The sequence below is a fragment of the Equus quagga genome, chromosome 2 (assembly GCF_021613505.1).
Source record: "Equus quagga isolate Etosha38 chromosome 2, UCLA_HA_Equagga_1.0, whole genome shotgun sequence".
NCBI lineage: Eukaryota > Metazoa > Chordata > Mammalia > Perissodactyla > Equidae > Equus > Equus quagga.
Genome location: NC_060268.1, coordinates 123,996,338 through 124,013,702, shown reverse-complemented (window position 1 = coordinate 124,013,702; position 17,365 = coordinate 123,996,338). Strand labels below are relative to the sequence as shown.

At 34.4% G+C, this 17,365-nt stretch overlaps 1 protein-coding gene across 8 annotated transcripts in view; it reads right to left on the bottom strand.

The window, feature by feature from the left end:
* The window catches only part of PPP3CB (protein phosphatase 3 catalytic subunit beta), a 42,968-nt gene that overhangs the window by 19,540 nt on the left and 6,063 nt on the right, over window positions 1–17,365 (bottom strand). For all 8 annotated transcript variants that reach the window (XM_046652934.1, XM_046652938.1, XM_046652935.1 and 5 more), the window contains exons 2-9: window positions 13,465–13,665; window positions 12,640–12,764; window positions 9,959–10,070; window positions 7,728–7,873; window positions 7,320–7,459; window positions 7,138–7,215; window positions 6,938–7,032; window positions 3,985–4,110 (exon numbers count right to left, since the gene is read on the bottom strand). In XM_046652934.1, coding sequence (XP_046508890.1) covers window positions 3,985–4,110; window positions 6,938–7,032; window positions 7,138–7,215; window positions 7,320–7,459; window positions 7,728–7,873; window positions 9,959–10,070; window positions 12,640–12,764; window positions 13,465–13,665 — 1,023 coding nt within the window. The remainder of the gene's footprint in view (window positions 1–3,984; window positions 4,111–6,937; window positions 7,033–7,137; window positions 7,216–7,319; window positions 7,460–7,727; window positions 7,874–9,958; window positions 10,071–12,639; window positions 12,765–13,464; window positions 13,666–17,365) is intronic.

The following is a 17,365-nucleotide window of genomic DNA, read 5'->3' as shown; positions in this document are numbered from 1 at the left end:
TAAATATCTCCAGCAGCGCTCTACACCCTGGCTGTAAGAATGGAAAAAATGGATGGCTGGACTTTACTGGGGCCAAGATTTTTAGAAGAAACAAAGTAGAAAAGCAAGAGAGAAAGGAGTTTGAGGGTGTGTTGAAAAGGAAGAGAGGCAAGGAGTGATCTGACTAAGAAAATTACACGGTCAAAGCTAGCAATCTTAATAAAGATGAAGAGCAGCTGTAATTGCTGTGAAGGTTTGCTAGAATAACAGGGGTTTTCATCAGAGAGTTTTTTTCTTTTCCTCCCCAAAGCCCCCCAGTACATAGCTGTATATTTAGTTGTGAGTCCTCCCAGTTGTGGCATGTGGGACGCTGCCTCAGCATGGCCTGATGAGCAGTGCCATGCCCGCACCCAGGATTCCAACCGACAAAACACTGGGCCGCCTGCAGCGGAGCGCGCGAACTTAACCACTCGGCCACGGGGCCAGCCCCTCATCAGAGAGTTTTAACAGAACTATCACTACCAGACTCAAAACATCCAAGTCACCTTTAATCATTCCCGCCCCTTAAACATTCTTGTTAACAAGAATCTCACCGATTCTACTTCAACAGTTCTTGGGTTCTCCCGTGCTCTCCATTCCTAATGCTACCGGGCTTCATTATGTTTCCCCTTGACTCGATGTAGCTTCATAACAGGTCTCCCAAACCCTAGTCTGCCTTCCAGGCTCTTTCACCAGAGTAATTTTCTAAATGACTCTCATGGTCATATTCTGTTTTAGGTGCTTCCCAGCATTTATCAAGTTCCAAATCCTCTTGTGTGGTGATCAAGATCCTCATGATTTAGCCCTGACTTTTCATTCTTTTTCTACTACTGTCCTTCATGCATCTTACTCACTAATCAGACTGAAGCCCTCAACATTTCTCAGTGACCAGTGCTTTCTTTGCTTTCAGACTCAGTCTTTGGAAGTTCTCTTACCTAAAATTCTCTTGCCCATATCTACAAGCACAATTCCACCATTCTTCAAGCCCCAGTTCAAATGTTATTTTAATCCCTCTGACAAACATGTCCTCTCTCCTCTTAATTGCTATAAAACTATGCTTGTCTTGGAGTGCTTACCATATTACATTTTATCATTATTTATGTATTTTAAGTCCCTTATTAATCTACAAAGGCGCATATCTTACTTGTATTTTTGTATCCTTAATATCTTGAGTAAAATAGACTTTCAAAAAAAATCTAGTAAACGAATAAATCTTACATGTCTGACCTTCCATGGCAGATCACACCACAGTGGACCCTCTAGAACAGAAGTTCTTAAATTGGGGCCAATAAACGTGAGGGGGTTACTAATTCACGTCAGATCTATGAGCATCCTGAAAATGTTATGTGTATGTACAGATATACATATATTTGTACACGAATTTTTCTGGGGTAAAAGTCTGTAACCTTCATCAGATTCTCAAAAGTGTTTTGTATTAGAAAATTAGTAAACATTTTTGTGCAGTTTAATAATTTAAAAAAAGTCTTTACTTTTTAGAGATTCATTCTAAAATATTTATAGATACAAAAAAAAAATAGGGGCCAGCCCGGTGGTGCAGCAGTTAAGTGCGCACGTTCTGCTTCGGCAGCCCAGGGTTCGCCAGTTCAGATCCCAGGTGTGGACATGGCACTGCTTGGCAAGCCATGCTGTGGTAGGTGTCCCATATATAAAGCAGAGGAAGATGGGCATGATGTGAGCTCAGGGCCAGTCTTCCTCAGCAAAAAGAGGAGGATAGGCAGCAGTTAGCTCAGGGCTAATCTTCCTCAAAAAAACAAACAAACAAAAATAATAGCTGAGATTTGATTCAAAATAATGGAGATGTGAGGTGGGGAGTAGTGGTTGGGGACATAAATGACACACTATTGGCCATGATTTGATAATTGTCAAAGCTGAGTAACTGGTACACAGGAACTCATCATATTATTCACTCTACCTTTGTATATGTTACAAATTTTCCAATGTTAGATTTTTTTTAAAAAATGAAAAAAAGCCCCAAAAAGGTTAAAAAGGTTAAAAAGTTTTCATCCAAATTTAGGATTAAACCGGCTTCTGAGGAAGCCTCTGGCTTAGGTTAGCTGCTTTCCAGGGACTAGATCAGGGTAAAACTGGCTTTTTCTAAGTGGAACAAATGAGATGTCATATGCCGCTTTTCACACCAAAAGAAAATTTTCATTAGAATCAAGAAGTAGTTAGGCTATCTAACCAGCTAACATGTATTAAAATGGAAAAATATGCAGAGTTTGAGAAAATTTTCTTACTGTGCTCAACATTGGTTGGAATTCTATTTGCATATAATGGTCAAATCTGAGGTTCATCTTTTTAGGAAGATGTGAATAATTTAGAGAAGATCCACAGAAAAACAACAAAAACGGTCAAAAGGTTTGAATAGTTCTTCATCTTATAATAGATAAGATGATTTAAAGTAGCAAAAGAACAAAAGATCACTCAGGGGCAGACTTCAAATGCAAGAACACTGATAGAAACCTACTGTTCCTCATCTTCACTTATAAGAGATCCACAGAAACTAGATTAAATTTTCTCACCTCTCAAAAGGAGTTAGACTGCATAACTGTTTGCTCACTATGAGTTCTAAAATACTATGTCATAGTTTTTGATAGGCACATTAGGTGAGAAAACCTATTATCTCTATTTCTTTCCTTGTTTAAACACTCACAGAAAAAACCTTTAGATTAGATATAGGGAAATATTTCTTATTGTGGAGGCATCAGAGAATCAAATTAGAATCTATGAAACGTCTATTTTCCTCCTATCCTATCCTCCCTGCTCTCTCCACCCTCCTCTCCACTCATATTACATTAAAATAGTTGAGCTGCAGTCTAGCCTGGAGGCAGGAGAATGAGCAAGATGAATTCTTAAATTCCCGTTTAGCCTGATGATGCTATGATTGAACTATTTCTCATATACCAAAGATAGAAGGTTATAAGTGTAATGCATCCCTTGCACCTAAGCCCTTTACTGGCCCCCTTCTCAAATGCTAAAGTGTGTAATTCTATCTCCATAATAACTTAATGTTGACCTATTGAGTAACTTACAAAGACCTAAGGCAATCTGCAAAAATCTCTTTAACATACGCAGTTTAAGTAGTAACTCTAAATTTTAGAACCAAAAATTGCCTTGGCAGAAGTAACGTCTTAAACAGAAAGGAACATTTTGTAACACGGAAGAGGTGAGAAAAAATAGAGAGGAATATAGAACAAAATGTTTTACAATCATGTCTGTACTCTCACACTGTCATTTTCCACATATGGAAACTGAGGCATTGCCTTATGGAAAAATTAACACGAAAATGGAAAAGACGACTGTGATAAAGTAAGGAAATCCTAAGAATTCTATAGAACCAAAACAAAACACAGAAAGAAAATTTCTTAAATAGCATTTATGTTCTCTTAAAAAGCCTATAAGGTATATACTAATGGGTATCCTTATAAATTATCAGAAAAGCATTACCACTAAAATTGTATACATATTTTTTATATAGGTTAGAACCTGAATTTCTCTATCATTTTTCTCAGAGTGCAGGACTGCTATAAAATGACTAACATTGCCCAAAATAAGGGCTGTTAAATTCTCCCATGAATTGCAGAGACATCCCCAAAAGTGGTGATAAAATAGGCAAAAGTATCCATTCCAAAGCAAAGCTATCCCTCCATTCCTTCATAAAAGATTTAAGCTAAGGAAAAAAAGAAAGAAAACCCAACAGCTGAAGACAACATCAGGCTATTTATAAGTCTTCTCCCAGGCCCCGAGACACCCTCACATGGGGGCTGTAAACAGCTCACTAAAATATCTTTGAGGCTCTCATATTCACACCCACTGACACAAGCAGAGCTGTACCCACAGTGAAACTAGACTTCAGCTTCCTTTAGCAAGTATGTGCCTGCAATAGTAAACTGGAGTAAATGTAACAGTAATAAAACAATTATTTTTTTAAAATAAAAATCATACCTTTTTCTCCAACAAATGGTAAAGACCACGTGAAGACATCCATAAAATTGGGCAACCAGTAAGGATGTGGAGAACAGTTAAACTGTCGAATATTCATCACATTATTTTCATACTTTAATACAGCAGCTGCAAGATAAGTTTGAATGTCAATGTAACAACTTGTTTTTTAGCTCCAAAGTCTAAAACACATAAAAGCAGAAAAATATCTTTTTAAGGGGGTGGGAAATCAAGGGGTGAGTGGAATGAGTGCTAACAGAGGGAGGTAGGAACTAATTTTTAGTAATAACTCACTTTTTGTTTTTAACCCACTTCTATGTACACCATAGTCAATCTTCACTTATTATTAACGAAATTTCCAGATTCTTTCTAGAATGTTTGTTGTACTTTATAATCCAATGATAAACATGCACTTTTACTAAATCCAAAATTGTGAAAACTCAATTTTTAGAGGAAACACAGAATGGCAAAGAGCAATTTTCTAGGTTTAAAAGTTTATACAAGTTGGAGGAATTTAAGAGAGTCTTTTCAGTTGCAGGCAACCTGAAAAGGATAGCTGAATGGTAATAAAGCAAAAAGAAAACAAACAAACAAAAAAAAACAACAAAAACCAGAACAAAACCAATTTGGAACATTTTATTTATAAGTGTATAAATGTATTTATTTCATTTAATATGAGAAATCAAGTGAAACTACCACAAAGAAATATTTTACTTCATTTAGGAAAAAATTCTATTAAAATACTAAAAGAGAAAATATTATAACCAAATAACCCAAAGGTAACATACTCATGTCAATTGCAGGTATCTTTCTAATGCTTCACTATGTTGATATAAATAATACCTTAAATTAACTAATACAGATTTCAGTCACTGATTATATTATTTTATGGAACACTGGGTTATACGGGCTAGATTTCTAATCTAAGCTACAGCATGTACTAGTTGTGCAATGCTTGGTAAATTATTTAACTAGCCTGCTTCTCATTTATAAAATAGGATTAAAACATCTACCTTGCCTACCTCAGAAGTTTGTTTTAAGATCAGAGAACGCATTTCACATGAAAGTAGATAAAAGTATAAAATGCTTTGTAGATATTATAATAACTATGTAGTTACTTTTTTTCTTTCCAATTAATGAAAAACATTCAATTGCAGATGTTAAATTCCAAGATTTGGAATTCTGGCTAATACAGAGTCACAAGTATTGTTTGTTTCCTTTACGAAATTCCCATGAAATAAAAGTATTATAAATTTAGCCTGAGAAATTAAGGGCTGATACTAAGCTTTCAGCTTTGAAAAGGAAAAAAAGGGAGAGAATCTAGAAAATTGCCTTATGGATGGAATGAAACATTACAAACATACCTATACCATGTAAGCACTCAAATCATTAACACTATGTACAGACTCAGAACTATCAAGAGACATTTGATTTTGACAAGACAGATTCAATGGTTTGAATTTATTTTCTGAGCACCAAGAAAAGTGATCCCTTAACCTCCTGAGTCAAACTAACAAAGGACAAACAGTAAGACAGTAATCAATTGAGCACTGAACACTAGCTCCTTTAATATCGACAAGGGGGAGGTCACAGTTGAGGAATTAGAACACTGGTAGAAAGTTAAACGTAGCACTCCATTCTGTTCTTGAGAATGGAGTCAAAACTTAGATATGCTTCTCCTCAAAAATGGAAGCCACACTTTATTAGGCATCTTTATAGAAGTTTCAGAATTTATAAATCAAAAGATAATTTAAAAGAATATTTTAGCCCTGGCATAATCCTAGAGTCTGCAGTGATACTAGCTTCTAAAGATTAGCAACTCAATTAACGTCAATGGTATAGTTGTTTTGGTAATTAATACAGTATTAAGTTCTTGTAGCATATTCCATATCAAAGCTATTATACTGCATGGTACTGTTTGATTTCAGGCAAATGTTTTAATCTTTTAACCGTCACCTCTAATTATTCAAAAAAACTCTTATTCTGCTCCTCTTTTGAACTAACACCACAAATTATTGAATTATCTCTCTAAAGGTACTTTTAAAAGTCTTTAACCTTCTGTTCTTTCCTCTTGGCACATCCACACCAATCTGACCCTGGAAACTATGGCATAGTCAACTGAATTCCAGACACGTCAAGACAGAATAGGAGCTGGCTTCTTAATTTCCTCTCCTTAAAATGTGAACTACGTAAATATATCCAAGCTCATCTTCAATGTCCTTGGCACACACACAACCAGATTAAGCTTCTTTGGTAATATCTGTCAATCAGCTATGTTCAAAGTTAAATGAAACCCAATTATTATAGACAGATCAAATTTGGAGGGAAGAAGGGGGAATGGAAACCACTGGAACAGAAGGTTAAGAAAAAATGAAGAAAGAGCAGTAAAAAGAAAGGAAAGGGAAGAATGGATCCCTGAAAGGAGGTCAGTGAATTAATCAAAGAAGGTTCAACTATAAATCTTCAGGGGGCAGTGATAAGACTGTGGAGGTAAAAGTAGGGAATAAGAAAGGGAAAGAGAACCTAGGTCAGTGAACATAAAACAAGAAACACGATAAACTAAACAACTATACACTGCAAATACACGAAACGGTCAAAGCAGCAGCAGCAGCTTTATGCAAACAAGAAAACATTGTCCTGATTATAAGGGAAAAGATTTAAGAAAGGGGAGTTTGAGAAAATCATGTTTAGTTTTGCTTGATGTATTTAACTCAGAGCATTTTTATAAGACAGCTTTTGTGAGTGACAAGTTGTGGAATGGTTACATATGACTTAAGTTTCACATTTTGGATTTTTATTTCTTGTTCTCTCCCCTCCCTTATATCTTATACTTTTTTATAATGAGATTTGGATAGTCACAGTTTCAAATAATGCCCCTTTTCTATTATATTTTCAAAAAAGTAAGTCAATTAAAATGCTAAGTTGTTTAACAGTTTTTTTATCAACAACATCTTACCTTTATTATTGTAGACATCTAAGTAATTAGGTGCCGAAAAAATTGTTATTAATGAAGGGAACCCTGTAGTTTGACTTTTTCTGTACATTCTATAGCTGCAAAACAAATAGCTTAATATGCATCGTAAAGCATCAATCATGGTTACTAAGTTTGATTTGTACATAAGGTGTTAATTTGGGTCAGGGAAACAGAATTCTTACCCTGCATCTTGAGCTTCATGAGCTCTAATAATCGATAACAAATTATTGTTTTGCAAAAATTCACACACTGCTGGATAGCTGTGGGGGAAAAAGAGTAGATTAGGTAAAAAAACGGTTTTCTATATGAAGTTTATGCTATTTTAACAACTAAAATGTGATTAATCTTGGATATTTTTCCTTACTTATAAAAATAAGAACATCCTCGAACTGTATTGTGACTAAAATGTTCCTGTGATTTTTCATTTCCAAAATCTTCAGAAGGATCGGACCATAGCAAGTCACACATTGGTCCAAATGCAGGTGGCTCTTTGAATCTATCTAACTGTGAAAGAAAGAAAAGGAAAGAAACAAAGAAGAGAAATAAGTTGTCAAAAAGCAAGAATAGAATGGACATAGGAAAGTGGTACCAACTTTAAATACTGTTCATACTACATTGTTCTGAATGGTTAGAAGATATCTCCCTAAAATATCAGTGCATAAATTTTTGCCATTACCTAATCTTGGCAGTGAAGAAGTCTGAAGCTTCTACTCCCTACCCTACAAAGTACTATAAATAGGAATCAACCCTTGAAACTAAAATATATACTCACTCTCCTAATATCATCCAGTGTGTGTATTTCTGGTGAAAGTCCACCATGAACACAAAGAAATTGTTGGTTTAAAAGTGCAGCAAGAGGCAGGCTATCAAAAGCTTCCATACAAGCTTCATAGACTCTTTCTGAATATTTAATTTTACCTAGAAAAAGAAAAATTAAATTATTAAAAATTATATTACTAGTTGATCATTTTGAAAACATACATATAAAATTGACTATTAAAACCAAGGCAAGAAAACTACAGACAGGGAAAACAGCCAAGTGGTAGCAGGGGTTGAGAATGGGTGTAGGGATAACTATAAAAAGGCAGCAAGAGGAAATTCATGGGATGATGAAACTTTTCTGTATCATGACTGTGGTGGTGGACAGCTCTAAGCATTTGTCAAACTCAGAACTAAACACCACAAAGAGTGAATTTTACTGTATACAATTTTTTTTTTCAAAAGGCAAGCATCTTTGCCCTATAAGAATTAACAAAGATGAGCAACATTGTTGGGTTTTATGAAGACAAAATATTTGCTCTCTCTAAATTTATTTTGGGTATGCAGCAGATAGTCATAAAATACCACTAAAAATAAGTAAGTCAAATATCTAAAAACAGCTCAACTCTTCACCTTTATCAGCCAAGTAAACAAAATTAGAACTATATTTAAAACTAAAATAGTTTTAATATTCTAAAAGTCAGTAACAACTTCATTGTTACATACAAGACCACCACATCACCACAACAAAACTCAAGGTCCATCCAATTAAAAAAAAGAAAAGAAAATATCTTATTCATATGTCGGAAGAGTAGAGCTCCTCTCATCTACAAAGCACGTTTAAAATGGACAGTGAAGCCGGAAGGTAATACAACACAAGAAAGACAAAACTTCACCAAATGAAACTCATTTACTTTTAAGGATATATCAGATACATTGCTTTACTTTTTATATCTTTAAATTTCTGGATATTTTATGTTTTTGGGATTTTGGTGGGTGGTTTGTTAACTATCTGGAAAAAAAAAAAGAGCTCAGCTCCTATTTCCCTTTTTAATATTGTAGCATTCAAATATGAGAAAATCTATACCCAGCAACCAGAGCTTCTAAATTGGTAGTGTACTAACAGACCTGTTTTCCAGCACTGTGGTTTAATAAAAATTTTACTTTGATTGCTTTTAGGTCAAGCATGCACTTTTCAGGTTTCATCTTATATTCATTTAGGTTACCCACCTTATCCTTGAAGTTATGAGTTTGCCACCTCTTTCATTACCCATCACTATATTTTTTCTCCTTTTACTGGAAGTCTTTATTATTATGATCTTTATTGGGTCATGTTTTGAGTCTCGATAATTCTGAAATTATTTCCATTTTTAGAACTTAGCAGTAAGACTTAATATAGTCATGAATATTAACAAGCACAGAGCTATAGGGTGTGAAAAAAGGCCAAACACTGCTCTCTATCATATGGTTGCTTACAGCTATTAAGATTACCATTGCTATAATAGTTTAAGAGAGAAAAGGCATAAACATTGTAGGTTAAGACTTTCAATTCTTTAACGATGTGTTTGCAATGATCTGCAATGATGATAGGATGAATAATTTGTTAAGAATCTTCATGGGAATGCCTCAATATTGCGGGACAAAAATCTCCAATGTAATAGCAACAACAACTGTTTTTGCTTTTGGTATTTATTCTTCCTGTTAGAAAAAAAAACTTTAACATAAAAACTATATACATGGGGCCCTGCCCGGTGGTGTAGTGGCTCGGTTTGGTACCCTCCGTTTTGGCAGCCCAGGTTCATGGGTTCAGATCCTGGGCGCAGACCTACACCACTCATCAAGCCATGCTGTGGTGGCACAGATACAAGATAGAGGAAGTGGTCACAGATGTTAGCTTCAGGCTACTCTTCCTCAAGCAAAAAGAGGAAGATTGGCAAGAGGTGTTAGCTCAGGACCAATCTTCCTTACCAAAGCAAAACAAAACAAAAGACTATATACAAAACTCAAAGCTGTTCCTAAATAATACGTAAAAATCAAACTTAATAGGAAACAGTGAAATGAAAACGTCTGAATAAAATGTCATTAAACATTAGAGAGCTCTGAACAATCTTCCTCAGAGCTCTGTATGTTTGGACACAAAATCTGTTCTTACGTGTTGCACTGTAAAGTCTTCAAACTCCTACTACCCACATCACTCCAAAAGATCACTGAGGAAGTAAAAATATTTCTCATAGCAGTACTCACATTCCTGCTTAAAGGTAAAATATTCAGTAAGGTGTCTGCATTCATGGTTGCCTCTCAGAAGAAATAATGTGCTTGGGTATAGAATCTTCAGGACCCATAAATATAAGACACACTGCAAAAGAAAATGTTTCCAGTGAATTTATTTTATATTTTTGTTTAACTAAGTTGTTTGATCTTTGCTCTTTTTCCTCTAACTTTATTATCCTTATAATCTCTATTACTCTTTACTATCTTTTTCTCTTCATCCCTTACTAAAATATAAGCTCCATGAAATCAGGCACTTTGTCATCTTATTCACTTCTGATTCTCCACTCCTAGAAAATTACCCAGCAAATAGTACAAGAGCAACAAATATTTATGGAATGGATGAGTCAAATAATCTGTTTAATTACTTTAGATTTGCAGATTGTTTACTGTAAAAACAATTAGCAGACTGGTCTCCTCCTTAGCTATATCAATAAATAAAATAACAATGTCAAAAATAAAGGCAGCTAACATTTACTGAGTACTTACAATGTGTCAAGCACTATATAATTAATCCCCTCTCATTTATTCCTCAAACAACCCTATGAAATATGCAATAAAATCTCTATTTTACAAATGAGGAAACTGAAGCAAAGACCTTAAGTAACTTGTCCCAAATTACAAAACTTGTAAGTAACGGAGACAGGATTCTGATCCTCTAATCTTAAGCATTACCCCACACTGCCTCATGAAGGGAACAGTCATGTTTTATGTTTATTTTGTTGGTTATAACTGCTGCCTTACATAACGTAAGTGCTTATTATTCAAACTGATTCAAAGAAAGTGCAATTTTTTTAAAAAGAATATTAAAACAAACAGTATAGCAGAAGCTTTTCTCTAAATAGACTTAGAAGGAAAAGACTCACATTTTACTTATTTGCTTAAGAAGAAAGGAAGGACTACTTCATATGGAAATACAAAAAGTAAAAACAAACTTTTTAACAAGTTAAGGTATATTGAAATGTGTAACTATTCACAGCTTCACTTTATTTACAAGAAAAAATTAAACTTATTCTACCTATTAAACTCTACCTGTCCTTTTTGCTTATTTTGATTCTTTGTTATTTTCCTTTTATAAGAATAAAAGGTATGAAGAAAGTCAGCCACAAAACACGCCAATACAAGGACATACAAACCAATATGCTCAATTACCAGCCAAGCCTCCTAAAATTATTTATTTTTTGTTTTTGTCAAAGTCCCCAAACTTTTTGTGAAGAAGTGCCATTTTCTGGTTTTCTCAAAGTCTTGAGGAAGGCTGAGAGGGCTGATGATGAAACTATGAATGGAAGGAAGAACAACTCAGGATAAGAAAATTCCTTAGGGAATTTGGGTGGACAGAGCCCTGAACTTGCTTCCCCACTAGGAATCCTAGCATACGTCAGAAAGGAGGTTGAAAACACTAGAGAAGGGGATATAAACAATAACCAGCATGAACATTTACCAGCTAAGGCTTCAATACTGCGAGAGGGTGGTTCAAGAGCATAGGCTTGGAGTCAGAGTGCATGGCTGCACCACTTACTAACAATGTGACCTCAGGCAAGTCACTTAACCTCTCCAGGCCTCAGGTTCCTCATCTATAAAATGGATAAAATAACAGCACTTACCTCACAACATTGTTGTGAGGATTAAACTAATCAAGGTGTGTTAAGTGCTTAGAACAGGCTTGGAACATATTAAATGCTCAACACAAGTATCTATTGGTAGAGCTTTTACCCCGAAATTTTACCTAGGAATATGTGCTACAGAAATAATTGGGCAAGTATGCAAAGATGTACAAGCAACATGGCTCACTGAAGCATCATTTGTAATGGCAAAAAACTGGGAACACTTAAGTGTCTAACAATAAGGAACTGATTAAATTAATTGTGCTTTGTTTATTCAATGGAATACGATGCAGCTATTAAAAATAATGCTGTAAATTTATATTTACTGACCTGGAAAGACATCACAGTATAGAGATGTATGAAAAAAGCAAGTTAAAGAACAATATTATAAGATGGTCCCATTTTCATTTTAAAAAGGAAGAGAGAGAAATGAATATATTAGAAAATACAAATTTTTCTCTATCTTATTTTATTTATATAATTAGAAAAAGTAAAAGGAGTAAAAAGAACCATCTACTGTTAGGTGATGATCTACAGGTCATTTTAATGCCTCTCAAGTTTTTTAAAACAAATGAATACTTTCAGAATACACAAAGATTCCATATGATATACTTAGGTCTTAATAGCCACAGGAGGGATAGAGGCACTAGGGTTTAAGCAATAAAAGCATTATAATATGCTTTATTTAATTAGAGAAAATTCAATTAATCTTTTGACATATGGTTAATGGTTTTAGGGGCAAGAGAGAGAAACAGCACTAGCTCCTTGGAGCCACTAGATAACAGAGCAATGAAGACCCCTCAGTTTGCTCATAATTTTCACTGGGAAAAACGGCAGTTATAATTATATAAACAGAGTAATACAAGAAAATTAATAGAATAGCGTGAAAGACAGAAGAAGAATAAATAATAGCTTTACCTAAAAACTTCAGAATATGATAAGTATTAAAAAGAATCCAATATACAGACTTTAAGGAACTTATTTTACTAGAAATTAATGGAAATCATATGATAACACTTAAAAGCAAATCAAGTGACAGTATATGATTATTACCTCTATACTAAAATAACCTCTGTCCACATAATCACCAAGAAAAAGGTATCGTGTATTAGCAGGTGATCCGCCTACTTCAAAAAGTTTCATCAGATCAAAAAACTGGCCATGGATGTCACCACACACTGAAACAAGAAAATTATTAGATATGAAAAAAAACCCTCTAAAATAATAAATTTTACTTAAATTCTACTTTCTTTTACATAAGAGAGAGTATAAATTCTATCAAGAAATGTCTGAGAAGGAAGTCATCTATGAAGAGTCATGATAGGGATGCTGTGTACCCAAGTGTTCATGTGCTCAAGATTTAGAACAAGATATAACAAAAATAATGAAATCTGTAGTCAGTGACAAAATTTTCATCTAAATTTATGAAGCTCCTCTTTAGGAAGCCAAGCATGTTTGTCTCAGGATGACAAAATTATAATGGTGGTGGTAAAATCTCCATTCTAACTCAATACTTTCTGTTGACTTCTAAATGATCATCTTTGGTACATGATGGGACATTGAGGTATTTGCCCCTAATGATCAAAAGCAAAGTAAATAAGTATTTGTTGAACCAAATTGAATTGTGGCCAACACAACTCATGAAAGCTTCACAAAAGCATATTATACTAATTTCTACACTCAAATTATTCACGATCAAATTTATTCACTGAAAACAGGCAAAAACTAAAAAAAATTACAGAAAACAATTTGGAAATTCAAGACAACGTCCATGTAATACTAATTTAGTATACAATACGAAGAGAAAACAGCTTTATATCCAGGCAATTAAATAATGGTGTAATAAAGAACTAATATCCAAGACATACATAAGTGTACCTGTAATTGGAGCTTCTACTTCTATCATAGTTTTCTCTCTCCGAAGGATGGCAGCACCCTCATTGATAATTCTAAGCGCAATTTCTTCATCTACTCGACCTTCTTTTACTAAGTGGTTCTTCAGAACATCAACCCTGGGTATCCCATCCATATCAAATACTTCTTCAGATGTCAAGCGATGTGTTGGGGGGAAAGGTACTGCTGCATTTTTTTAATTAATAAAAAAAATCACTATTAATACATTAACATAAAAACTAATCAGTGGACCTACGTAAATAAGAGTAAAAACTGAACAGCTGGAGTTTTTGTTTCTTCATTTATTAGATAAGGAGTTAATTTCTAAAAAGCTTTTTTTAAAAAAAGAGTAATCAAATTATACTTTTTGTTAATCTATATATAACATCTCTTTTGATGAGAATTATTAGGGAATGAATTGTCTCACAAAATTAAAAGTTCCTTCAAAATAACTAAAGCATTTTTCTTTAAGCCAAAACATTTTTTGGCAGAACTCTTAAAACATTATACTCTTCACCTTAAATGAAGTATAACAAATATAACTTAATACCATATAAGCCTGAATAAAAAGAAATCTCAAATATAAGGTGATCCACATGTTCCTAAAAAGAATATAAAAACAATGTTTTCTGGCCAACTGGAACAAAAACTTTTAGGGATACAGATAAAACACACAAATGCTTACTTATGAAATTTAAATTAATTGAGATGCACATATAGATTTAAAATAACATTAACAAATCATGACAATTTTGAATACTGCTTTTACTCCAACTTTCTTGTTTCACAAAACACTTTCATTCAAAATCATTATGCATATCTTCAACATCAGTGTATTCCTTATCAATAAAGCTACTTTTTGAGTCATCTAACACTTTTCAAAAGCAAATCATCTTCACCTCCATAAGTTGTTTGAGACACAGCACTTTTCGAATAGATGTAAAATGCTATCACTATAAATGCATCCTAAGCTACAGTTCCCATTTTTCTAACTACCGAAATAGTTGGCCTTTATACTCCTGTAGTGTATATTTATGATTTCCACAGGTAATCACCAACTGTACTGTTTTAAACTGGTATTTGTTAAACGTTATGGGAAACAAGAAGGTCTATTTTCAATGGTATCTAGCACAATTTTGAGGTCATACACCTAGGAAAAATGACTATACACCTGTTAAATTTATTTGATTCCTTTTTTACTGAATCCAACAAGCGACCTCTTTATGGATTCAAAATCTGCTTGGATTGAAGTAGTTTTAGGCTCTTTACCAAACAGTACTTTGTTTTTCAAAATAAGATGGCAAGAGAGAAATTTACAGTAAGTCTACATACAGACTCAAATGTAAGGCAGCTCCCTCTTTCCTGAAATAAAACTTTTTTAGAAAAAACTCACTTTATATTCAAGTATACAGTATACAGTATTTTTTTGATGTTTCAGGGTCATCACTTTATCAACTATTATAAAGAAGACTGGAAATGTATAGGACCAATTGTTTCTTCACATTTCAACTTAAAGTAATTCAAAACAAGGGGCTGGATTAGAATTGTATTACCTAAGAAAGAATAATAAATAACCACGTCCTTGTAGCAGGAAAAAACATTTAGTAAGAACACAATCCTTTAGAAGTGAGATAAGAACTAAAGCAGAGGGGTGGCAACCATTTCTAAAAGACTTTGAAATCACCAATCCTTCTTGCTTTCTTCTTTTTTTTTTTTTGATACATAGTAAAACAAAACCTGAACTTGCTTATTTTCCCTTCACTAGATCACATTTATGTCCATTACGTTTTCCTACATCTAGAATAAGGCATTAAAATACATTTTGTTCTCCCAAATATAGTACATCTAGATTCCAATAAAATAAAAACCTCTGTTAAAGTACATTTTTCTCCAAAGATTAAACAAACCATTACATATGTTATAACCAAGTATGCCTCCATCTACCATAGATAAAAGTAGATGAAAACTAGAGATTGGTGTCATTCTAACATGACACTGAAAGTGGAAAATAGGAAGTTTCAAAAGAATACGTTTCAATATATCAGTAAATAAGAAAATAAGAGGAAAATGGCATGTGTTCTTTGCCAGCTAGAGAAAGGAGCCGTAGCAAGTGATCTGACCAGGCAAAAGAAAACTGACCAAATAGCATTTGGCCTAACAGGGGGTTGCTTATTGACCCTGTTGGTCAATAGAGGGTTCAATTTTTTTCACCAAAAATTAATATTCTCAAGTCAAGAAATAATGTACAACTGAAATCTCACATTGATGTAAACTATTATGAACTCAATAAAAAAATTAATATTCTCAGCTACTACTTTGTTTTGCAACTCCTAAGGCATTTTAAAGTGCTTCCATCTATTTTCAGGCTTTTAAAAGGTTTTCTTTTTTATTTCTAATTCATCTTCAGCCAATTATTCCTGCTCGTCTAGGATTTTCTTCCTATATATTTTTTCTTATTATTTTCAGACTATTTCTCCTACTCTTCCATATCTGTAATAGGGAAAAACCAGAACATAAAGTACGTAAAATGTAATGTAAATGGCAAATAACTGAAATGGCTAAAATGGAGGATTAACTGGAACAACCTAAAGAGCTACAAAATCACCTCAAATCACCAAGTTTCCAACACTAGAAAACCTGATTTGGTAGTATTCATTTTGACCAAACTGTTTTGTTGAAAAACTTCCTTTAACCCAAATTTTGGCATGAGGAGCATATGCGTACAGTAATCAGTAACATTCACAAGGTATTTTCATTCAGATTTAATACAGAGTGGCTAAAAAAACAAGGCCCCCGAAAAGCTCTCATTCGGGAAGTTGGAAAAATAAACTAGCGACCCAAATTGATCACAAGGATGGCAGGAGGGGCAGAGATCTTACTTTTTCTACTACTGGGTAAGGAATTCTGGGAACTAACTAATCCTGTTGTGCAACTCTAAGCAAAGGCTGCAACTATTAGCCCTGTGAAGACTCCAACACCAACTGAGGTGCAGCCTGTGCCAACTGAACAACTTTACTACAAAGTTATCATTCAGATGCCTGTGCTTCTCATTGTTGCCCTATTGGCAACTGTCCAAAATAAAGTCTCTCCTGTCATCTATACTTTTTTCTCTTTCTTTTACTCTCTAGAGGCTTTCTTTTCCATCCTCTGTCTGTTCTCCCTACCAATCTTTTTCATTGAGGCCTCCAGAACTCCATTAGAAAAAACAAAAGAAATCCACCCCTCTGCCCCCACACACGCACACTTTAGCTCTTCACAGAATGTTGTCTTCATCTCTCTAGCTTAATTAGACCGTAGTTGCCCTGAAGGATAACACTTCTCAAATACTTTTTTCCAAGTGGACACTGCTAGTTCTCCCACACTCCACTGCTCCCAGCAGAGAAGGCTTCAGTCTTCTTTTAGCTCCCGATTACCACTTCCAACGTAATCATTCCAATGAGGAAAAAATGCCTCCTTTGAGGTCCCTTCCATCCACTAAACATCTAGTCATGTCTCACATGAAACTCAGGTTCCTGGCTCACACACCTTCTCCAATTCTTAGATGGATGAGCTTCTAAACTTGGGTGCTAAGTATAAAATCATCAAAATGGCCCAGTGCTACTACAAATTCATAGTCTCCAACTTAATCGGTCATTGGTACTTCCCAGCAATCCTACTGAACATTCTAGTCTGTGCCCTCTCCCAGTCTCCTCAGCGGAGATTTCAAATGGTCACCTCTTCCTTGAACCCATTACTCACTTTATCCCTTACTCAGTAATCAACTTTGGATCTAACTTCAGGGAAAACTGAGGCCTTCAGACCAAACTTCATTTTCTCTCTATCCATACCTATGCCAGTATGGATCTTTACATTTCTTCCTTTCTCAGGGAAGACGTATTCCTTCCAT